This window comes from Nycticebus coucang, chromosome 9, assembly GCF_027406575.1.
Source record: "Nycticebus coucang isolate mNycCou1 chromosome 9, mNycCou1.pri, whole genome shotgun sequence".
Classification (NCBI taxonomy): Eukaryota; Metazoa; Chordata; class Mammalia; order Primates; family Lorisidae; genus Nycticebus; species Nycticebus coucang.
In genome coordinates, this window is record NC_069788.1 from 3,173,719 (window position 1) to 3,198,617 (window position 24,899).

Sequence of the window (24,899 nt, forward strand, 5' to 3'; positions counted from 1 at the left end):
GCTGATCAGTGACCTCACTTTACACACGTTATCCTGAGTCCAGCCGATCAGTGACCTTACTCTGCACATGTTGGTTCTCAGGCCCAGAGGGTCAGGGCAGTTGCTCAAGGTGGTTATGCTGGTAGTGTGGCGGTTACAGACAAAGTTCAGATACCCCAATACTTAGGCCATGTTCTATTAATAAATATATTATTCTTTCTGTACTTAAAGATTATAATTTGTGAGAAGTGAATACTTGCTATTTTTGTTAAGAAAAATTCATTGTACCCTTAACCATAAGTGTTCCCTGAGTTCTATTAAAAATATTTGTCTGTTTGCTGTTTATTTGAAATATAAGGTATACAATAACTATACCTCTTTCCAAAAATAATTTGTAGCATCTAGTGTGTGTGTGTGTGTGTGTGTGTGTGTATATATATATATATATATATATAAAATATATATAAAATGCTTAAAAAATAACTTTGTTATTTGGCAATATGAAATGTCTAGATATTTGATAATCTTGACAGGTATCACTGGAATCTTAAGATACAATTTTGTATCCTATATTTTAGGTCTCTTGATGTTTTAAGTGATGGTGTATTGAAGGATCTTTCTATGTTCTACCGAAAAATGGTAAGATTTATGTTTTCTCCGTGAAAGTTTCAGTGGCTTTAATATTACCTTCTTAAGCAGTATTTTAGATCAGATTTCCCAATGGAATAATTTTCTAATTAATTCTAATATAAGATCTTTTAAAATGAGAACAAGAGCTATCTTTATAGATTCCACAAAAAAGTATGATTTATACTTAATGAAACATTGTTATCTATTTTAATTCCTTTATAAATGAAAGTTACTGAAAGTTTCAGAGTCTTTCTATTTACCAAAAATCATGACAGTGCAAAAATGTGGATTCACATATCAATGTATACAGTTATGATTTAATAAAAAAAAATAAATAAATAAAAAAGAAATGGATTAATTGGTATTTAATAATAAAGTGGAGCTTTTCTCAAGTTTTTTTTTTTTTTTTTTACAGTTTTATGGAATACACTTTTTAATGACTCTAATCAGATTCTTTCCCCTCTTGTAAGTTTGGGAAATTATTGGGCAGACTTTTTCTAGTTAATGTTACCACATATTAAAACAAATGGGATGTTTTACATACTTAGTTATTTATTTATTTTTTTGAGACAGAGTCTCAATATGTTGCCCTTGGTAGAGTGCTGTGACGTCACAGCTCACAGCAACCTCAAACTCTTGGGCTTAAGTGATTCTCTTTCCTGAGCCTCCCGAGTAGCTGGAACTATAGGCGAGCACAACAACGCCTGGCTATTTTTTTTGTTGCAGTTGTCATTGTTGATTTTAGCTGGCCTGGGCCAGGTTCAAACCCTCTAGCCACAGTGTATGTAGCTGGTGCCCTACCTACTGAGCTACGGGCACTGCCCTACATTTTTAAAAAGATATTTACAGATATGTTATTTAAAAAATGACATCTTTAATTCTACAGATTCCAGCAATGGATAGAAGAGTCATTACACCTTATCAAGATGGACCAGATATTAGCTATTTGGAAATAGAAGATGGAGACATATTTTTAAAAGAAGAAATAAATATAGAACAAAATTATTTGTAAGCTCTGTTGTTGGGTGTTTTCTCCTTCTTTTCTTCTTTCTTTATCCCCTCCTTCCTCATCTTGGACACTTGATACTTTATATTCTTTTGTGTTGACATTGTTGAGAAATTCTGATATAAGTGACAGGTATTTACATTCATTCTTAGCCTTGGTATAATATGAAGGTACTATGTAATTATTATTTGGAGGTCTAACACATTTAAAGTATAAATATAAGAAGTATGTGGATTTCAGGTTAAGCATGTTGGGTTATCTCAGTACATTTATCTTAACTACCTTTCTGAACTCTCCCAAGATTGCAGATAAAAATAAAAAAGGTGTATTGCATTGGAGCAGAGAGAACAGGAAAGTCCCAATCACAGTCAGGAAACCTTAAAAGTTTTGAAAGTTAGAAAGTGGTAATGACTTAAAACAGAAAACACTAAAACTGAATTCTGGAAATGCTTAAGAATCAGTTGTACCAGCCTCATGAAGATGAGGGTGAGTGTGAGCCTTAAGAGGTGTTAGGGCTTTGATCTCTTCCTACCACATTTAATCAAGGTATTTCCTCTTCTCTGTCTTGGCAGAAGACAAGATTTGCCTTATGGAGAAGTTAGACAAGGAAGGCTCCAGAAAGGAGGATAGCTGGCACAGATGAAGTGCTGTTCCTCTTTAGAGAAGTGTTTCAATGCAAAATTCCCTAAGTTCTATCCCAGATTCTATATAACCCCCCTACAGTGGGCTACAAATCATTTGACAGTCACTGCATAGAATCTCTTAATCAGCAGTATACACTCACTTGCCAGCTGGTTATGGAATTATTTTCTTTCTACTTGTAAATGTCTTGTCAAAGTGAAATATTGGGTGCCCAGGTCATTTTCATTTACTATATACAACCAACTTTGCCTCACTAAAAGCTACTCTTGTGCTTCAGATGTGTTCTTTTTTTAGCCCCTTTTCTAATGTTTGGTAACATTTGTGACTCTTAAAGTTTTTAGATTTATGGCATGTTACTATATTAAAAATTGTAATGACATTATTAACATTGATATAAATAACTCATGATATTCATAGCTGGCCAGTATATGTGGACAAAAAATATAATGAGATCTTTAACTTTAGGTAAAACAAGATAGTTATGACCTCCGTAGATATCTTATTTTGCCTTTCTTGATTAGTAATACTTTACTGAGGGAATTAAGCATTCTCTGAAGTGCTTTAAAGAAATTAGCATCAAATATTTATAGTTGAAGATCATAGTTTGTAACAGCTGGTCTGTAAATGCTTTGCTGTACTTTACTTTTCACAGTATTTGCTTATGTTTCTGACTTCATCTTGTATTGAACTTCCACAGAAGTGTTAGGGTTAGAAAAAGGAATAGTGTCACGGCAGCGAAGTCTGAGTGATTGGCCCACATCTTAACAGAGATGTGACTCAAGTGTATCTTTCCGTATATGGTTTTTGTTTGGCCAAAATGGCTACATTCTGTGGAATAAAATGCGTAGTTATGTTGTTTCAACTCTAAATTTATTTTAAGAAATATCTTTTACGTTTTCTTTTTCCTAGGGAAACTGTGTTCAAAAAGGCAAAAACAAAAGCTAAAAAGAAGCCACGTAAACGTTCGGATAGTTCCGGAGGCTATAACCTTTCTGATGTTATTCAGAGTCCACCATCTTCAGGTTAGTGGAAAGTGTTTTTTGCATCTTCAGCTCCTCTCTCTGATGTCTCGGTTCAGTTTCTAATTCGTTTAACACACATCATGTACCATCATGCCATCCGCTGGGGCTGCTGAAGTAGAAAAGGACAGCGCATCGTGATCAGTACTGCTGGTGAGGGTGCGCTGGAGCGCGGAGCAGCGCCCAGCTAGTCTGAGAAGGTCAGAGGGATGCAGAGCCGGAGAGAGAAGAATAGGAGTAGACAGAGAGGGGCCGTGTCCCAGGCCTGGGGCAGAGGAGAGAGGCGCACAAGGAGAGGGGGCCTTGTCCCATCCCTGGGGTACAGGGGAGAGGCGCACAATGAGAGAGGGGCCATGTCCCAGGCCCGGAGCAGAGGGGCGAGGCGCACAAGGAGAGGGGGCCTTGTCCCATCCCTGGGGTACAGGGGAGAGGCGCACAATGAGAGAGGGGCCATGTCCCAGGCCCGGAGCAGAGGGGCGAGGCGCACAAGGAGAGGGGCGCCGTATCCCAGGCCCGGGACAGAGGGGGGAGGTGCTCAAGGAGAGGGCACACCGTGCCCGGCACCTGGCAGAGGGGAGAGGCACACATGTTCCTAGACTTCATCATGGCTATAGTTTAGTCAGATAGGGTGTGTGCAGATAGGAGAGAGGTTGAATAGGGTCTTATAAGCCAAAGTAAGGAGTTTGTATTTTATTCTAGCGGTTATGGGTTGCATTCATTAAATGTTATTAAATCTGAATAAATGGAAGCTTTAAGCTTTCTATTAGGTTCACTGAATGTAATGCATATGTGTTTAAATATATATTTTTTTAATTTCACATTTTAGGATTGTTAAAGTCTGGTAAGACCAATTCTGTGGACTCTCTTCCAGAGCTCTTGACATCAGACTCGGAAGGGAGCTGTGCAGGCCTGGGCAGTCCACGAGACCTGCAGTCCCCCGATTTCACAGCAGCGTTTCCTGCAGAGAAGATCCAGGTTTGTGTTTAACATGCTGCTTCCGTACTTTCCTGTTTTAGGACTATAGACAACTTATCTTTTTTCCTTATTTTTTCTCTTTATTATATAACACTGTTCTGTTTAACTGGCCAGGTGTTGGTGGCTCACACCTGTAATCCCAGCATTCTGGGAGGCCAAGGTGGGTGGGTTGCTTGAGCTCAGGAGTTCAAGACCAGCCTGAGCAAGAGCGAGACCCCATCTCTACTAGTAATAGAAAAGCTAGGCCAGCACTGTGGTGGGTGCCAGTAGTCCCAGCTACTCAGAAGGTTGAGGCAGGGGGATCACTTGAGCCTAACAGTTTGAGGTTGCTGTGAGCTGTGATACCACACCACTCTACCCAGGGTAACAGTGAAACTCTGTCTCAAAAAATAAAAAGCATAACTAATCACACAATGTATGTAGTAGGGTTTAGTTTGCTTACATTTCTGTAACATTTCTAGCTTTAGAGATTTTAATGGCAGTTTTGAGCCCTTTATGATGTTATTTCTAATATTCTTTCTGCAACCAAAATATATTGATGAAAATGTAATAACACTGTACAGACATTGAAAAATATATTTATGGTAGATTATTGAGATTTATTTTATGAATGTCAGTTAACACCAATTGAAAATTGTCAAGGAAAGTGATTTTGAAAATAAGTATGATTTCAAATTTTGTAGTCTCTTTCCTCCAGGCAGGGGTCCTCAAACTTTTTAAACAGGGGGCCAGTTCACTGTCCCTCAGACCATTGGAGGGCCGGACTACAGTTTAAGAAAAAAACTATGAACAAATTCCTGTGCACGCTGCACATATCTTATTTTGAAGTAAAAAAACAAAACAGGAACAAATACAATCACACCGCCTCATGTGGCCCGCGGGCCGTAGTTTGAGGACCCCTGCTCCAGGGTATTAACTAGAGCAGAGCAAACTGGAATGACGGGGTTCTCCTAGTCTAGCACAGTGAAGATGAAGCTGTAGGGTTTTTAGTGTGGTCAGTTCTGAAAAGGGCAGTTTTTAGATGTTGTTTAAAATTTTATTACATAGTTGTTTATTGGGAAGGAAATGCCTAACTCAAGAGAGTTGTTTTTCTCTAATCCCTACATATCCACAAAACATTGAAGTTTTTGGAATTCGTGAAACAATAGAAATTTGTCCTCCTTATAGTCCTCAGGGGTGGGGCGTGCCTGTGTAGGGTGAAGTTAAATGTAGGGTAGAAGTTTGGGCACAGTTCACACTCATACTGAGGCTAGTCTGGAAGACAGCTAAAGTTTAAAGGAAGGTGGAAGGCACATTGTGAACGTTTTGCAACAATAGAAGAATTTACCCTGCAAGTGGAAGTACCATTTTTATAACTTCTTTTGCCTATTAAAATAGCAATAGTTTTAGAATTCCTTTTGAAATGTTTATATTATTTAGTTTTATTTGAAGTACTTTAATTATATTCAGAGTGCATTATGTAGCATTTATACCAAACTTTCATTTCATTTTATACTGAAGTCATGGACATTAATTTAAAAATTACTGCTTCAGCCTTATTTGTATAATGTCTATTTATTAACATTTGGTTTACTATTTGTGTAAGTAGGGATTAGTATGGGGACTTGTTTCCCTAAGACTTGATCATCAAAGCTCACAATGATTGGATCATAGTCAGTGATGTGGTGTGAAAATTGGTCGAGGCAGGGAACTGTGGAAGAGATGGATTGAAAGTGCTCGACGACTGCCGGGAGAGTTTACGCTTCAGAGCATTGTACTTCATATTTATTGAGTACTAACTGTGTTTCATTTGGGGTACTAGATTCCTGCTATTATTAACATTTTCTAATGTCTTTTTTTTTCTCTCTCCAGGGGAGAGTTAAACCATTTGTTAATGGTACCCCTCCCACAGAATCTAAGGAAGATTTAAAACCCTGGGAAAAGTCACCAGTGTTTAAAATCTCTGCTCCACAGCCCATTCCCAGTAACAGAGTTGACACCACCAGCTCTACTAGTTGGGTTGCTGGCTCTTTCAGGTACGATTTTCATTTTGTTCTTTATCTCTTTTTCTGAGCGACAACATTGTCAAATGAAAACATTGAATAGAGCACATTTTAAAAATGTTAATATAGATTTCTCGTATGCAGAAGCTTACCTAACTGCGTATAAATTGCTAACCAGCTATTACAGGTTTTTTTTTTCTCCCAAGCAAACTCTGTTGCCTCTGTGTTATCATCAGTGATAGTAGAGACACTGGAATGGACGCACCGAGGGCTGTCCGGGAAGTACCCGCCATGCAGGTCTCTGTTTTTCATATTACATGACTGGACATTGTCCAGACGGCCCTCATATATAGACTTAATATCAGCAGTTTTTTTCTTTGATAATATATATTGGTTAGAAATCTTACCCACAAAGACCACGATGTCACTCACAGACTTGGCTTTATCTTCTGTAGCACATTCAGGGGTATTTAAAATCTCACAGAATGTGTTGTTATTTACAGTGAATTTTCAGAGGCAGTACATTTAATGTTCTTACATTATTCCTTTAATTTGCCCATATTTTGAGCATATTTTATTTAGAAAAGTGAAATTAAGGAGTGGATGCAGTTAGAGCACAGTGTTCTCTCAGTGAACTTGCTGGGCTGGTGCTTCTCTGTGCTGTCCTCTGTGGCTGCCGATGGGCTGAAATGCTTACTCGACTTACTGATTATATAATATTACACTATGGTTTGCACAGCTGCAACAAAGATCATGATGTTCTAGTCTAAATTGCTTCACGGTCTAGAAGTAGTTCAGGCCGGGCACAGTGGCTGATGTTTATAATCCCAGCACTCTGAGAGGCCAAGGAGGCAGATTGCTTAAGGCCAGGAGTTGGAGACTAGACTGAGCTATAAGACCCTGTCTCTATGAAAGTAGAAAAATCAACCTGGGGGTGGCACCTGTGGCTCAGTGAATAGGGTACCGGCCCCATATACCAAGGGTGGCGGGTTCGAACCCGGCCCCGGCCAAACTGCAATAAAAAATAGTCAGGTGTTGTGGTGGGTGCCTATAATCCCAGCTACTCGGGAGACTGAGGCAAGAGAATCACCTAAGCCCAGGAGTTTGAGGTTGCTGTGAGCTGTGATGTCACGGCACCCTACTGAGGGTGATAAAGTGAGATTCTGTCTCAAAAAAAAAGAAAAAAAAGAAAGCAAAGAAGAAAAAATCAGCCTGGCACAGTGGTGCGTGCCTGTAGCCCACTGTAGCCCAGTAACTCCAGAGACTGAGAATCACTTGTGCCCAGGAATTTGAAGGTGCACTGAGCTATGATGATGCGCACTCTAGCGGAGGTAACACAGTGAGACAGTCTCAAAAATAAAATAAACTTAGTTCAAAAATCAGTTTCAATATTTTTTGCCCCTCTAAGTAAACAAATTAGAGCATACTTAATTTATGAGAACATCTAGAAGCTTCTGATGGCTGATGTTGGAATATTTTATGAAACTTGATATAAAGTCAGCTGTGCAGGCTGACTCTGTGTTTCAGCACCTGCCATTGACTAAGTGCTTCCTTATGTAGTAGCGTTTTCAGTGTTAATACAGAGACAGACACTTCTGCATTCATTCTGAAGTGTTGCCTACTGGGAATAAGAAACAGAATTTCTTTTTAATGAAAGAAAATAAAGAAAATAGGTTACCCCGTTAATATGTAATGATCTGACTCATTTTTAGCAATACCACAGATTTCATTTAGATCAGAAATCATCTATTTCTAAAGATTATGGGATAGTTTTCTTATTGTGTACAACTCCCCTGTCTTTATTGAGCATTTCCAAGTTTTTCTAGTAAATGTCTATTTTGCTAATATTAAATAGTAATGAGGATTTTGTTAAAGAAAAGGAAGAATATTAATTTTTAAGCTTCATTTACCTTAAAGGGCTAGGATTTAATTAGAACTTTGGTGAGTTCTGTCTGGTTCAGATAACTTAAGACTCTGTCGTTTAACTTTTTTTCCTCTTTGACATGAGAATTTCAGGTACACCACTTAATTTTATGACTCTCGGTGCATTTTAGTTATGTATGTGTATGTAAAAATACTTTTATTCAAAATATCCCTTGTAAGGTTGGCTGTAATTGACAACATAAACCTAAATTGTACTCTCATTTTGATCTTACATATAATTTGCAGTTTGAATGAAGTTTGGAGGCTGGGCTTTATAAGTAAATAAAGGCTTTATACAGTGACTTTTTATGTCTTCCAGTCCTGTCAGCCCCCCCGTTGTGGATCTCAGAACCATCATGGAGCTAGAAGAAAGCAGAGAGAAGCAGGGAGCCGCACCAAAGCCAAACTCAGGGTGGGCTCTGACGGGCACCAGCGGGACACTGGCCTGACAATTAGAAAGACCTATTGGCTCTTTCCTATTATTTTTCTGTATTTGATGTTATAGTTAATTATAAGCTTTTTTCTAAATAACTTAGCCTCCATAATATTATTTCTTAAATATGTGCTAAAGATAAAATTGAGTTCATAGACCAGTTCTTGTAGAATACAGTATTATAGCCAAAAATTTTACACTGAAATGATCCTCGTGGACTATTTTTAAAGACAAGTGGTAGTCTCAAGGCTTGTGATACAAGTTCCCCTTAAAAAGTATGATATATGAGTTGGCTTATGTAACTGTTAACTCAGTCACTAGTGGTATAAACTGAAGACGTCACTGTTGAAACTTGTGAGAATTTTGATCCAGTAATAGTAAAGTCACATTAAATAAATAATAAACATTATTATACATAACCTTTATTGAGCAAAACTTAACACTAATTGGTTTAATTTAATTTCTAACAAAATGATTTTTCATGGAATTAAACTTTCTCAGAAGAAACCAAGGAAACTAATTGGTTTGATTTAATTTCTAGCAAAATGATTTTGCACGGAGTTAAACTTTCTCAGAAGCAACGAAAAATGATTGCATTGACTACCAAAGAAAATTCAGGAATGAATAGCATGGAAGCAGTTTTAACCACTCCTCCAAAAGCCCCCAGACCAGGGAACATATGGTATGCTTTGTTGTTGTTGTTAAGTTAGCGTAGACAATGTGCATTAGCTTTTAAGGTAGTTGTTTCTTTTGATCCCAGCTCCCTCCCCTTACCCCTTTTGCTTTTAAGTTTAATTAGAACTTGGGAAACAAAGACTTTTTTTGTTTGTTTGACTTGTTTTAATTTGGGATGTTTTGACATATACATCATCGTTTTCAAATGTGGAAATATTTTTCTTATGTGGATGTACTTCTTGAGATTCTAAATAAGCTTTTCTTGTTAAAGTGATTTGAAGGAATTTTGAAAAATCTTTTTATGTGCAATGAACAATAGATAAATTTGATAAAGGAAACTAATTTTTTTATGCTATCCTAATTTCTTGGTCTTTATAGATATCTATACATGATTATAATCATAGCTTTTTATTAGTATGTGTTTAAATAGTACTATTTACTTAATATTGTATCATAACAAGTTTTCTCCATTGGAATTTACCTGTAGTGGCAGCATTAATAGGAATAATTTCCAAAGAGGTCAAGTTAATAATTTTGAGATGTGTAATGTAGGTTGTACTTCCTGCTTCCCTTTCGTCCTTTCTTTTTCTTTGTAAGTTATGTATAATATCTGGGAACCAATTCTAGAGAAGTGTGTGGGTACTGGGAAGGGCAAAGGAGTGATCTCTGGAGCCCCCTGCCAAGACTGGGGAGGGTGTGGGCAGCTGCCCTGGGTCCAGGGGAATCCCTTCAGTCCTTCTAACGCCACATTGTTCTCTTTGTGAGAAGGAATATTTTCCTTAATTAAAATGTAAACTATTTTGAAGAAAGTGGTAACCAGTTTTATTCTGAGTGTTACCAGTAGAACTAAACCAACATTGGTCAGGGTGACAAGTAGATCCAAAGTATGGCCACTGAAAAAGAAGGTGAAACAGAGGTGGAAACACCTGAGGAAAAGGGAAAAGAGGGTAAAACTTGAGGGAACGAACTCAGTAGAATTTTTAAACTTACCGGTGTTCATAAAGCAACTTTCTGTTGTAAGGTGCTGTGCGAGGCTCTGATGGTAAGGCATGAACAGGACAGACCCCGCGTGGCTGTGGCCTCACGGGGTTCCTGACAGCGTGGAGCTGTCACCACGCTCAGCTGTGCTTTCTCTAAACAGAAGTGTGGAAGAACCAAGAGGGAAAAAGAATTTGGGACAGTTGTCAACATACTAACTGTGTTGCAATTTGAGAGACTTGACTAAGCAGTCTGAATAAACACAGTGTTAACCACGCCATCCGTCAGTTTCCTTAGATTCATGGACAGGAGGAGTCTCACGGGCTTTCCTGGAGGCCTCCTCCTTAGACCCCTGTGTTACTCTGTGGTCTGAACTGGGTCTTTTCTAGGCCTACTGAGTACCTGTCACCTTGGGGCTTTCCTTAACTGTCATCTCAGAAATTTTCTTCACTTCCCTCCATGGTTTGATCCCCAGATTTCCTAAACTCTTTTTTTTTTCTAGCTCTGGGTTTACTCCTTGTTTGGTCATAGCACAATTCCAGAGGTTTTCTGAGATGCACAGGACATGTATTTTTTTTTTTTTTTAATTAAATCATAGCTTTGTACATCGATGCATTTTGGGGTTCAGGGCACTGCTTCCAGATACAATGTGAAATGCTTACATTGAACTAAGTAATACATCCATCACAATTATACTCTTTTCTTAATAGCTTTGAAATGTACCACATTGCATCATGCACATTAGGTGAGGTTCCCCCAAATGCCTTCCCTCCTCCTATATCCCCCCTCCCCTCCCCTCTCTCTCCTCTTCCCTTCTACTTTCTGGACTACAGTTATGTTTTGCCATTCATATGAGTGTGTAGGTGATTATATATTGATTTTATAGTAGTATTGAGTACATTGGATACTTTTTTTCCCATTCTTGAGATACTTTACTAAGAAGAATATGTTCTAGCTCCATCCAGGTAAACATAAAAGATGTGAAGTCTCCACATTTTTTATGGATGTATAGTATTCCATGGTGTACATATACCACAATTTGTTAATCCATTCATGGGTCAGTGGGCACTTGGGCTGTTTCCATGTCTTGGCTATTATGAATTGGGCTGCAATAAACATTCTGGTGCAAATGTCTTTGTTGTAAAATAATTTTTGATTTCTGGGTATATCCCTAGTAGAGGAATGCAGGATCGAATGATAGGTCAACTTTTTAGTTCCTTGGGTATTCTCCAAACTTCTTTCCAAAAAGGCCATATTAACTTGCATTCCCACCAGCAGTGTAGAAGTGTTCCCTTCTCTCTGCATCCACGCCAACATCTGCAGTTTTGGGATTTTGTGATGTGCGCTAATCATACTGGAGTTAGATGATATCTCAAAGTGGTTTTGATATGCATTTCTCTGATGATTAAAGATGATGAGCATTTTTTCACGTGTCTGTAGCCGTGCACCTGTCATCTTCAGAGAAACTTCTGTTCACGTCTCTTGCCCACACAGAAATGAGGTTATTTGTTCTTATTGATTAATTTGAGTTCTCCATGGATTCTACTTATCAGACCTTTGTCAGAAACATAACCTGCAAAAATCTTCCTCCATTCTGAAGGTTGTCTGTTTGCTTTACTTACTGTGCTCTTGGCTGTGCAGAAGCTTTTTAGTTTGATCAGATCCCAGTAATGTATTTTTGGTGTTGCTTCAATTGTCTGGGGGTGGGGGTCCTCCTCATAAAATATTCTCCCAAGCTGATTTCTTCAAGTATTTTCCCTGCACTCTCTTCTTATATTTTTATAGTTTCATGTCTTAAGTTTAAATCTTTTATCCAGCAAGAATCAATTTTTGTTAATGGTGAAAAGTGGGGGTCCAGTTTCAGTCTTCTACAGGTCACCAGCCAGTTCACCCAGCACCATTTGTTAAATAGGGAGTCTTTCCCCCACTGAATATTTTTGATGGGCTTGTCAAAGATCCAATGACGATAAGCAGCTGGGTTCATCTCTTGGTTCTCTATTCTGTTCCATAAATCTACCACTGTTTTTGTGCCAGTACCACGCTGTTTTGATCACTATAGATTTATAGTATAGCCTGAAGTCGGGTAACGTGATACCTCCTGATTTGTTCTTATTTCTGAGTAATGTATTTTCTATTCAAGGTTTTTTTTTTATTCCATATAAAATGAAGTACTGTTTTTTTCAAGTTCTTTAAAGCATGCCATTGTTCCTTTAATAGGGATTGCATTAAATCTGTAGATTGCTTTGGGTAGTATGGACAGTTTAACAATGTTGATTCTTCCCAGCCATGAGCATGGTATGTTTTTCCATTTGTAAACATCTTTGGCTATTTCTTTTCTCAGAGTTTCATAGTTCTCTTTATAGAGATCATTCACATCCTTAGTTAGGTAGATTCCCAGATATTTCATCTTCTTTGGCACTACTGTAAAAGGAATAGAGTCCTTGACTATAGTTTCAGCTTGACTATTGTTGGCATATATAAAAGCTACTGACTTGTAAGTATTTATTTTGTATCCTGAGACGCTGCTGTATTCCTTGATCACTTTTATGAATTTTGAAGTTGAGTCCCTGGGATTTTTGACATGTATTTTTGGAGCTCTTACATGTGTGACAATGTTTTATTATCTCTTTATTCTCGACTGATAGTTAGAGTGGAACAGGATTCTAAGTTGGAAACCGTTTGGAGAATTTATTCTTTTTCTTATTGCTTGTAGAAAATTAAATGGTATTTATTAGTAATTCCCAATTCTTTTTATGTTACCTCCTGTTTTTTTTCCTCTACTCTTTTTCCCTCTGGAAGCTTTTATAGTGTTTTTTTTTATGCCTGGTTTTCTGAAATTCACAGTAATGTAAGTCTTTTTGATACATTGTTCTGGAAATCCAGCCTCTTTTAATTGGAAACAGAATAATGTCTTTAAGTTTTGAGAAAATCTCAAGTGCTATTACTTAAGTTCTTTTCTTTTTTCAGTTTTTGGCTGGGGACGGGTTTGAACCCACCACCTCTGGTACATGGGGCCGGTGCCCTACTCCTTTGAGCCACAGGGGCCGCCCAGGTTTCTTTCTTTTCCTCACTGTTTCCTCACTTCACTGCAGATGTGGGTCCTCCTGGACGTCTGTCATTTTCTTTCTGTCTTGTCTTGTCCACACACATATCTTCCTATTCTACTTTCTGGTCATTTCCTCAACTTTTTTAAACTATTAAAATCCTAATTATCAAGAATTTTTTCTTGTTTGTTGATGGTACCTTTTAAAATATTCCTATGTTGAAGATCTCTGTACTCCATAAATATTTTCACTCATTAGCATGTGCCCAGCAGAAACATACGCACATGTGTGCTGGGCAACTTGTGTAAGAACATTCACGTCATTGTTATTTATAACAGCCCACACTGGAGCAACCTGAAACTGGCAGGAAGTGGGTAAACTACAGCTTATTTTACCAATCCATCTATTTCTCACAGGCATGCAGAGCTTCCAGTTAGAGCTTAAAAGCAAAGCAACCCATTGTAAGTCAGTAAACCATACTGGTAGGGTACTACACCGTAGTAAAGAATAAATTATGACTAAATGCAGCCATGAGGATGAATCTCACCAGTATAATACTGAACAAAAGCCAACAAGCAAAAAAGAAATCATAATTATAGAAAGTTAAAAATAGGCATTGCTTTATATTCCTGTTTCTTTCACTTTCCTCTCTCTGTTTTAGTTGATTTTATCATGTTTTGGTTTACTGACTTAGGAGGGGTTGCTGTGTTCTAAGCTCTGACTGGAAGCCCTGGGGGCTTGTGTGAAGTGGTGGACTGACAAGTGAGACGTGGGGCAGCTGAGCTGTGTCCTTTGGAGGCCTCCACTGTGCAAGTTACAGGGTGGAGACCACACATCGGGGCTCCTTGGTCTCCTTAGTCGTCAGTTTCTCTAAAGAGCCATCTTCTAATTTTTTGCTGGTGACGTATTTATTTGCCATCCTTCTGGAAGCATATTGGGCTACGGAGGTTGGGACTGGGGTTGAGGTCACCATGTGGATTTTCACATACTTCGGCATTTAGTAGATAGACTTTGTACTTAACACTTCACCAGTGCTCCTGCCTTCTATTACCAGTGACTTTAACCGAAATTTTTCTTCTGCTAAAATAGAGAAAGTAGAATCATGTGACCACATAGGGAGGACATCTGGCCTTCTCAGCCAGCCCACACGTGAACTCTGAACAGTTGTTACATTTTCATTCTCACGTGTGGTTTGGGATTTGCTAGATGTCCAGTAGGTGAGCCTGTCCACAGCTCTGAGCTTCACACCCGACCCCCGCGTGCCACACCTGGAGCTGTGGGCTTCCTGCTGTCCACTCTGCTATGCCAGTCGTCCCTCTGGCTCTTGGCCGTCCTTCACAGATGCATTGCCCTATCTAGTCTGCTATTGTGTTTGTCCCTTTCAACCTTGTGGTTTATCCTTTTCTGATTACTTTCTTGCTTACTTCGTATGGGATTTCAGGGGAAAGTACTCAAGTAGGCATTTGTATGAAACGTTAGACTTTGATTTTTAAATTTTGGAAAAATTTTCCCCAGTAATTATTGGCAACAAGAGCTTAGAGTCCCATGTTGAAGGGACTATCTGTCTGAATTTTAAAAGGAATCTATTATGGCATATTAAGGAGAATTATAGAAACATGGGAAGAAAAAAATGCTGTTAAAATTTGGCCAAAACATAAGGTAATTTTCTTCAAAAGTAATTCGACAACTGTCTAATATAAGTGATATTTGTATATATTTATTTTATGAAAGCGTGATTGAAAAGTTTAAATACAAACGAATCAGTAATGAATTTTGTGTGTCTTAGGACACCAAGAAAATTTATCTAACTGACTAATTGTAGATAATTATATTCTGAATTATTTCAAGGTGAGAAGTATTTGAATTGTCTCAAGTTAATAACTTACTCCCTTCTATGGGTGTTTAAGACTAGACAGACATAACTTGGGGAGGCTGCGAGTCTGTTTCCAGACCACCTTAATAAAGCAAATATTGTAACAAAGCAAGTTGTGTAAGTTTTCAGTTTCCCAATGCCTATAAGAGTTATATTTACATTACACTGTGGTCTGTTAAATGGGCAATAGCATTATGTTTAATCAATGCACCTTAATTTAAAAATGCTTTATTGCTAAAACACACTAATGACCTTCTGCCCCTTCGGTAAGTCACAATTTTTGTTGGTGGAGGCTCTTGCGTTAATGTTGATGACTGCTTACAGGTCCGGGTGGTGCCTTCCTCACTGCGCCGAACCATTTCTACTTTTGATTTAAAGTGAGAGATGTATGAGTCTTTCACTTGAAGAGTGAGAGGCCATTGCAGAGTTAATAATTGGCTTAATTACAATATTGTTGTGTCTCAGGGAAAAGAGAGGCCCTAAGAAAGGAAGAGAGATGCGGGAATGGCCAGTCAGTGGAACATTCAGAGCACCTGCGTTTATCGGTTAAGTTTGCCATCTGTCCTGGACACGGCGGTGCACCTCAGCAGTGACAGCAGTGACAGCAGAGCTCGCTGTTCACATGTCACTATAACATAACAGTGGTGAAAACATTTAAAATGTTGAGACTTACCAAAATGTGGCACAGAGACAAAGTGAGCATGTGCTACTGGAAAAATGGTGCTGATAGATGTCCCTGATGCAGGATTGCTGCAGACCTTCCATTTGTAAAACACGCAGCATCTGCGAGCACAGTGAAGTGAGGTGTAGCTTACAGATCTTTAATGTCATTTCTGTGAACTTACTTGAATATGTGTACTGCTTTTATTTATACTCATGAGACAGTGAGCTTTGCAAAATATGTATCTGTAAATATGTCCATATACATAATTATGCATCTGTATTTAAAATATATATGTAAAATATATACATATAATTTTTTAGGTCATAGGAATTTTATCCTAAGCTAATGAAATGTGTCAGAAAACATTTGCTAGAATTTACAGAACACATTTACATAAAATAGGTAATTTTTGGTACTTACGAACTTTGTTGAATAACTTCGTTGAATAATTTTCTTTCTTGAATTCTTACAAGGCTACAAGTATTTAAAATTGAGCTCTAGATATGATATTAACTATCAAGTACAATGTGGTATATTGCTTTGTATAATTTTAAAATTATGAGATAAACTCATTATTCAATATATCACTTGATTTTTCATCAGATGTACATAGGATGTAAATACATACAATATGTGCTTAAAGTAAAAATGAAATGGTTTTCCTGAAAATATCCCTTGTACATATTGCTTTAGAAAAATCAGAATAATTTAAACTTTGCTCTGCCTTGAAAAAGTAGTAAATTAAACTGAAATTAACATTTTAATCAGATTTATAGAATGTTTATAACTATGGTGATTTATTTATAATTTTTTTAATACTTAAAGATATATCTTCATCTGGTGAATCATCTAATGAAATTTTATGTCTTTAGCAAATAGTTTTTTACCATGTTTATTTTTATTTTATTATCATTATTATTTTTTGCAATTTTTGGCTAGGGCTGGGTTTGAATCCACCACCTCCAGCATATGTGGCCGGCGCCCTACTCCTTTGAGCCACAGGCGCCGCCCTCTATGTTTATATTAATATTAAGGCTAATGTGCAGTTCATTAGCAAGTCACAAATTAGCGCTGTGGCTCTGCTTGTGTGTGTGATGGAATTTTTACTGGTGTATTCGCACAGCCGTTTTCCTGGTCTGTACAGCTCCCTGTATAAATTATACTCCGGCTGCCTGAAGATAGGTATGGCAATGGAAGGTATTAAAGATAACTGGTTTTTTCATTAGAATGAAGTTCTAACCAGTTGGATTTTAAATTTAATGTGAAAGCAGCAAGTGTATGTAGGATTTGGCCACTTTTCAGTATCTGATGTTTTAGTTGGAGACATAATAGAACATTTCTTCCCAGTCATCTTGAGTGGAGAATGCAGTCTTTGTGGCCTGGCTAAGGTTTGAATGTAGATTCTCCCAAATTCCATTTAGAGCTAACCTGTATAAAATAATTTCATTTATTTAAGTTTTTAGAGCTAGAGGTTTTATTCTTTAAAGCAAAATTTCAGGGCTGCTTTAGCTGAGGAACAAAATCCTATTTAATTTTTGTATAGATACTAATGTCTCCAGACACTTCTCCATAAACTTTCTGTAGCTGTTCACATGGAAAATAACTGAAGCCCATGAGTTAGGAAAGTAAAATTGTGGGAAATCAAACACTGTTTTAAATTATGGCACAGTCGGCGGAAAGAACAATAGAACATATTTAAAGAAATCGCCTGTCAGTCCTTAAGCCAGATCACATTGTCTGTCTTCATACTGTGTGGCTGTAGCAGTTCCCATCCCACAGCCTGGGTGATTTATAATGAGGAGAAGGTTGTTGGCTCACAGTTCTGGAGGTGGAGACGTCCAGTATCGGGGTGGCCTTCTTCCTGCATTATAATGTGGTAGGAGGCCTCACATGGCAGAAGGGTGGGAGAGGGCAGGTGGGGGCAAACCCACCCTACTGAAGGTGACATTAGCCATCTGTGAGGAGCCCTCAGGACCTGACACTGCTCGGGTCCCACTGATGTTGTCACATGGCAGTTATATTTCAATGTGAGTGTCGGAGGGACGGACATGCAGACCCAGGGCCTGTTGTCTTGATTACTGTGATGTGTTCTCTGCCAAATTTGTAATTTTTTTTTTTTCTTAAAGAATGCTTTGGCTAATCTAGGTTCTTTGTATTTCAGTATAAAGGTTGTCATTTTTCTTTTATTGGAAACCTTTTATCATCTTAATTTTTATAATTAAAAAAAACTGGTGAGGCAAGGTGTGGTGGTTCACACTTATAATCCCAGCACTCTGGGAGGCCAAGGCAGGAGAATTGCTTGAGCTCAGGAATTGGAGACCTGCCTGAGCAAGAGGGAGACCCTGTCTCTACTAAAAATAGAAAAACTAGCTGGGTGTTGTTGTGGGCACCCGTAGTCCCCGCTACTTGGGAGGCGAAGGCAGGAGGATCACTTGCGCCCAAGAGATTGAGGTTTCCGTGAGCTGTGGTAATGCCACAGCATTCTACCTAGGGTGACAGAGTGAGATTCTGGATGGATGGATGGATGGATAGATAGATGGATGGAAAGAAAAGTAAATACAACTGGTGAGATTAATCCAGTTTTTAAAAATAGGTATAGATGTATATAGATTTTCTGTTGTCTTTGGTAATTTGTTTTTTTAGGTATTTGTTCATTCCATGTAATTGTTGTTTATATTTCCTTCCCCTAGTTCCTCTGCGATCTTGTGTTATCTGTTGCTGCATATAACACATCCCTCCTGAGCAGCGATTTAAAACACCGGCACTTACTGCTTCACCGTTTCTGTGGCTCAGGCATGAGGCTCTCACAGTCATTTCAAGGCTTACCTTGGAGGGGCTCCTCTGCCGTGTTCACTCACGTGGACACACAATTCCAGATTCACGTTTTTCCCCCTTTCATCTCATTAACAATGTCTCCTGTCTCTGGGCCTTCTTGGTTGCTAGTAACAGGCTCTTGGTTTTTATATTGTGTTGTATTTGTATGGCTGCTTTCAGGGTTTTTAGGATATTTGATTTTTAACTATTTGTTTATGATGTGCCTAAATATAGTTTTCTTTGTATTTGTCCTCTTTGCAGTTGGCCAAAATTCTTATACTTAAATTTATCTCTTATACCAAATTTGGGGAATTTTTAGTCATTGTTTCTTTAAATATTTTTGTTTCCTATCTCTCTCTTCTCTGCTTCTGGAACTCCAATTATATTTATGTAGACCTTTCGATAGCCATGGCTGACTTAAGTTTCTTTTCAATCATTTCTTCTCTCTGTTCTTTATATTCAAAAATTGCTATTACTTACCTTCTAATTTATTGACTCTTCAGTTGCATCCATGAATTTTGTGTTTTAAATATTGTGATAAAAGGTCTCGAGTTCCTGTTTATATTTTCTTTTCTTTTGCTGAGCTTACTTATTTTTTAATTTATTCTGAGCCTTTTATTGTTATTAGAGGTATAGTTTGAATAGTGATCTTATTATCTTCGCTAATTTCAGCATATGGGTTACCTTGAGTTGATTTCCATTGATTGCATTGGTGGCACACTTTTGATAATTTCACAGTTGACAGCAGGAATCTGACATCACAGTTAGAACTGTAATCGTATAATATCACTGTAAACCGTTGCTATGTGCTCTCTGTCACTGCTGCCGTGGAACTGGAAGCCGCGTCCTTTAGAGAGGGGGTGTGTGACATGCCTCTGTGTTTGCTTTCTCTTACAGGTCACCGTCTCCACAGTCAGTGTCATCCAAGTCATTCCGGGATTTCCTACTAGAAGAAAAAAAGTCTGTCACTGGTCATAGTTCAGGTGATCATGTCAAAAAAGCTTGTTTTAAAGGAGTTGAAAATTCTCAGACTCCAAAAGTTGTAAGGTAATAAACTTAAAACTAATACATTTTCTACCTTAGCATAATCTATGGTGGTTTTCTATCTGAAATAATCCTACAAAACTTTGAATCACATTTTTACACATTCTTTTATATTTAAAATTAAAATTAGTATGTCTGTTCCCGATTGCAGTTATTGAGGTATAATTGACTTAAAATAAACAGCGTCTATTTGAAGTATACATTCTGAAGTTTTGGTGTAGGGGTGTGCACCTGTGACGTCAGCACCTCCTTCTGGACAGCGAGCAGGTCGTGGTTCCAGGGAGTTTTCGTGGTGCTCTTGGTAATCTCTTCCTCCCTCAAAGCTCTTGTATCCCCCACACCCCAGGCAACTACCAATCTTCTGTTAGTATAGGGGGTATATATCAATGGAATCATACAGTATGTCCCCTTTTTAACGTTGTGTTTTACTCAGCAAATGATTTTGAGATTCATTTGTGTTGTGTGTGTTGGTATCCCGCTGTGTGGATACCCCACAGTCTGTTATCTGTGTGTCTGTTGATGGACCCTTTTGTGTTTCCAGTTGTTTCTCTAGCTCCTTTTGATACTGCTTTTCAAAGTTCAATGTGTTTCGAACACATGCTTCATATTTTTAATGCCTCTATGAAACATGAAAATCTAGTTAAAATTTAAAAGCAATATTAAAAAAAAAAATAGCTTCCCCAGCATGGTGTGTAAATTCTCTTAATTGCTGTTCAAATGGGAGCAATTGTGGGGTTTTAGATGGGTCAGTGTTAGAAGGAGAAAAATTTAACTTTTTTGACAAAATGGAGATTTTTTTTATGTCTACTAATATGATAGCTCCTAAAGATATTAATCCTTAGAGTGTTTTAGACAAAACAAAAACGTAACTAAAAATGTCAGTTGTGACCATGCAATGTTTTGTTTTATTTAATCATAAACCTTTATTTCACTGGTTGTCAAACCACTTTTTTCCCTGAACTCTTTTTAAAAATGAAATCGTATGTCCAGTTGCATTGTGTCAAACAGATAATACCAACTTCTCAGACTAAAACAAAGATAGGGGCCTGGGGCATATGCCAGTTTAACCTCACCTTACCTGCCCTGTAAGTAACTCTGAGGAACTGTCAGAGCCTTCTGACCATCATTTGGGAACTACTGGGTGAGCTGAAAGGTTTAGATATTTTCATTGTTGATATTGTGACTGGCTTCCCTATTGCTGCGATGTACATTTAGGGGCAAAGTTCTTGAGCCATTTTCTTACACGTGTAATATAGACAATCAGATGTTAAGAAATCCTCTCTGGTCCACTTCCTTACCCTTGCAAACACTTTTACTGGTGGAATGCTATTTTAAAGTAAAAATCTTAAAAGGAGCTCTAACATAAGAAACAGATTAAGCCTTTTTTCATACTGCTTTATACATTAAAATTTTAATGTTTATGATAGGCTAATAAATATAAAATTTGGTGTAAGACATCTGTAATCAGAAAATTGGCAAACAATATTTACTGATGTCTGCTTTATCTTATTGTAGTGGTGACTAAAATGAACAAAGCCCTATCTGTGTAGAATGTACAATCTAAAAGAGAAGAAAAACGTTAAATAACTAAATATATAGAAGTACCCTGTTTCCCCCAAAATAAGACATCCTCCAAAAATAAGACCTACTTACAGGAAAGATAAGACATCCCCTGAAAATAAGACCTAGCGCATCTTTGGGAGCACACCTTAAAATAAGACACAGTCTTATTTTCGGGGAAACAGGGTATATACAGCATTATGAAGAAAAAGTATATTAGAATCAATATTTAGCTTATTTCTACATTTTGTTTTAATTATCCAAAATTAAGAAATTCTGATTGAATTAAATAAGTAATTAAAAATATTTTTTTTGAATCAGCTTCTCTTGGCATTATTCAAGAGCACTCTTCATTTAAACAGAGATATTAGAAAGAGCTTTGTTCTTAAATTACTAAAATGAATAAACCTGATAATACAAGTTAATAGGCTAGTGATCTTCAATGTATTAAAAATACTTGAATATATGCTCTTTATTAGTTTCAAAAATGTATTTCAGGGGCAAAATGAAATACCAACAAATGTTTATTGACCATTTATGATAAACTAAAAACTACTGAACTGAATAATTTAAAACTGTCTAGTATTTGTAAGTTGTTTTGTTAAAATGATGTTGAGGTGAAGGCATTCATTTCCTTCCTGAATGAGAGATAATTTCTTAGAATTATGAAGTTTTCACAGTAAGCATGGTATTTATGCTTACACTTGAGTGCCACTTTTGCACATTATGTAGACTCTAATGTATATTTATATACCCCATTAAGACATAATACACAGAGTTATAATAAAATACTTTACAACACTCACTAGGCATAGTTCTCTCATTATTAGGGTTTCTATCCCAGGCAACTTTTTTTTTACTAAAATGAAAATTTTTTAATAAAATTTTTTTACATTTTTAAAAATTGAAAGAGAGTTTTTTTAAATCAAGTATTTGGTATCCTTTGTAATGACCCCAGTTTCATTTTTCTGCATATAATATAAAACTGAATGTAGTATATAGTCCTTTTGACATAAACACATAAGAACACTATTGGTTCAAAAAAAGAAAGAAGAAAAGAATACCACTGGTTCTCTTAGGTGGATGATAAGTATGCCTGTATGTAGATCATGTTTTGAGGTAGAAATACTTGCAACTTCTTTATTTTCCTTCTCTATTTATATCCGTCCTACCCTCCTTCCTCCTGTTGTGATGAAGTTCTCGCTCCTTCCTTAGGCCACGTCCGTGCTTTCACCTCAGCCTTCCCTGTTAGAAGCCTTCAGCTGTTCATTACTCCTTTCCTTTCTTGTGTGCGTTCAACTTTTCCCTTTTAAGTAAGTTCTTCCCATCTGCTTTTGAATGTGCTCAAGGTCTCTCCTGTGGTCTGGACGTTCTTTCTTCTAGCACTCGCCCTATTACCACCAATTCTTCGCTCCTTTCACAGATTTCTCCAAAGAGCTCACTTCTTAAGTCATTCTGGCTTCCAGCCACGTTACTGAGCTGAAGCAGTCCAGCTGAGTTCAGCAGTGACCTAGGTGGTACCAGTGCCCTGGTCTTGTCCTGTGACTTGTCATACTTGAAGTTCAGTTACAGGCTGTCTTCTCATTTCACTGTGTTCTTTCCACACTTCTCTTCTTATGAACGTAAGTGCGGTTATCAGATGTGTGCTGCAGACTCACACCGTCTGCCTCCTGCCCACATCGTCACCCCAGCTTCAGACACAGTTACTCAATGTCTTTCTGACCTTTCTGTCTATTGGGATGTTCAGAAACACTCCACTTTTATGTTCAAAGCCAAACTTAATGTTTTTCTTATACTAGTCTTTTGAAACCAAAATCAAACGAAAATATCAACAATACATAAACAGCCCACTCTTTCTGAATTTTCTTCCTCAGTACATCGCACTTGCCACTCGTTCAGACCTCCCTCTTCCTAACAGTCCATCACTAGAGCGTTCCGGTCTCATCTCTCAGGGATTTCTCAAGTCCACGTGCTCAGCTTTATCTCCAGTGTTGTCACCTGAGCCCTCCCGACTGCTGTCATCATAGCCTTTACTCCAAAGTGTAGAGCCAGTGTGTTCTTTTTAAAATACAGGGCTTACTGCTTTAGATAAAAGCTAGAATTGTTGCTATGGCCTCGAAGGCACACACAGTCAGACTCCTCCCAGCTCTCTCAGCTTTATTCTGTGACGTGATCTTTGTGTCCGCAGCCTTCTCTGTCTTCTCAGATGCCCTCTCCCGCCGTCCATCTCCTTGCCTTTTAGCTGACTGTGACTCTTCTTTCAGTTTCTATTCAGTCGCGCTCTTTGGAGAAGTCTGACTTCCCTCACTGGAGCCATTTCCTATTACTGGTTCTCAGAGTTCTTGTCCTTCCTCAGACTTTGCACAGTTAGGGTTGTTATAGCATGATTTCCTATGTTTGTCTGTACAAGTATTTTCATGTCTTTATATTTACGTGTTCAATGAGAACAAGGAATCTGGGCTCATTGTTTCACTGCTGTTCAGAATGGTTCCTAGCATGTAGTATATGCTCAGCAAACTGATGAATGAGTGTATGAATTCAAGCTGTAGCTCTGTTTCAGGGAACATTTGTTCCTAACGTAGTGAGCTACATTACATGCCATAACATAGATACATTCGAAGGTAAGAAAATTCATTCATCATTTTTGTAATATTTTTACATTTAAATATAAATGTCCCCTGGAAGTATAACATTTTCTTTGGATAATTAAGTATCATAAAACTCTTAAAATATTAAGGAGCTGTGGTTTCCTAGTCAATCACTAGAGTGTGCTATAACATCAGGGCTCTTACATAGCTGCGTTCTGAACAGCTGTAGCTATCACAGAGATTCGAGAAAAGAAGCATAACTTGGGTTTCAGTTTTTATTTAACCATAGAAGATATGAAATCTTTTTTTTTTAAGAAGGAAGTACATATATTATAAAAGAAAACATTAATTCAGCAAATCATGGGTCCCTGATACTGGCCTCTGCTGGATGTATACTACAAATAAAAGTAGGATATAATTTAATGTCTTTGAAATCCAGTTGGTAATAGATAAGCATATATGGAAATTAAATGACAGAACAAGAATGAAATTATAACACAGAATAACAGCATTGAAGAGGTCGCAGAGTAACATGATTAAATGCCTAATGCATTTAATAATGTGCAGAGAAGGAGACCTCGTCGAGGAAGAAAGGCTTGAGCTGTTTCAGTACATAAAGTTCTAACTAGTTTGTCATCATGTTTATGGCCAGGAGAGTAATAGTAGAAAAAAAATAGGTCATTAAATTATTGATCCTTTTCATCGTCACAAGTTTTGAACGTCGGATGGGCTTTTTTAAAGAAGTGAGAGAGGAGGCTGAGCAGTATCAGCAGAGGAGGTAGTGGGGGTGAAGGACACAGGAGCGCTGGGGCCCTTCAGGAGTCAGGGTGGCAGGAGTGCAGGGCTCATCTCAGGAAATTCCACACATTGCACATTCTTATTTTAACTGTACAAAAATGTGTTTTTTCCAAAGCTAGGGCAAGAATGCCCGGGTCATTTTAAGATATTAAGTGTAAAATAGGGATTTGTGCAACTTTTGTTTATTGTTACTACATAATCTTTTTTATTTAATGTGTTTCATTTTCCTTTTACTTAAATGTCCCCATGTGTAATTTTGGATGGAAAATGTG

General features: G+C 37.7%; 1 protein-coding gene across 8 annotated transcripts in view; it reads left to right on the forward strand.

The window, feature by feature from the left end:
• Nucleotides 1-24,899, forward strand: part of IBTK (inhibitor of Bruton tyrosine kinase) — an 87,868-nt gene that overhangs the window by 55,223 nt on the left and 7,746 nt on the right. For 5 of the 8 annotated variants that reach the window (XM_053601615.1, XM_053601618.1, XM_053601619.1 and 2 more), the window contains exons 19-26: nucleotides 558-618; nucleotides 1,496-1,617; nucleotides 3,167-3,279; nucleotides 4,103-4,251; nucleotides 6,103-6,266; nucleotides 8,476-8,568; nucleotides 9,131-9,271; nucleotides 19,535-19,684. In XM_053601615.1, coding sequence (XP_053457590.1) covers nucleotides 558-618; nucleotides 1,496-1,617; nucleotides 3,167-3,279; nucleotides 4,103-4,251; nucleotides 6,103-6,266; nucleotides 8,476-8,568; nucleotides 9,131-9,271; nucleotides 19,535-19,684 — 993 coding nt within the window. The remainder of the gene's footprint in view (nucleotides 1-557; nucleotides 619-1,495; nucleotides 1,618-3,166; nucleotides 3,280-4,102; nucleotides 4,252-6,102; nucleotides 6,267-8,475; nucleotides 8,569-9,130; nucleotides 9,272-19,534; nucleotides 19,685-24,899) is intronic. The other 3 variants (XM_053601620.1, XM_053601621.1, XM_053601622.1) reach the window with 2 other exon arrangements.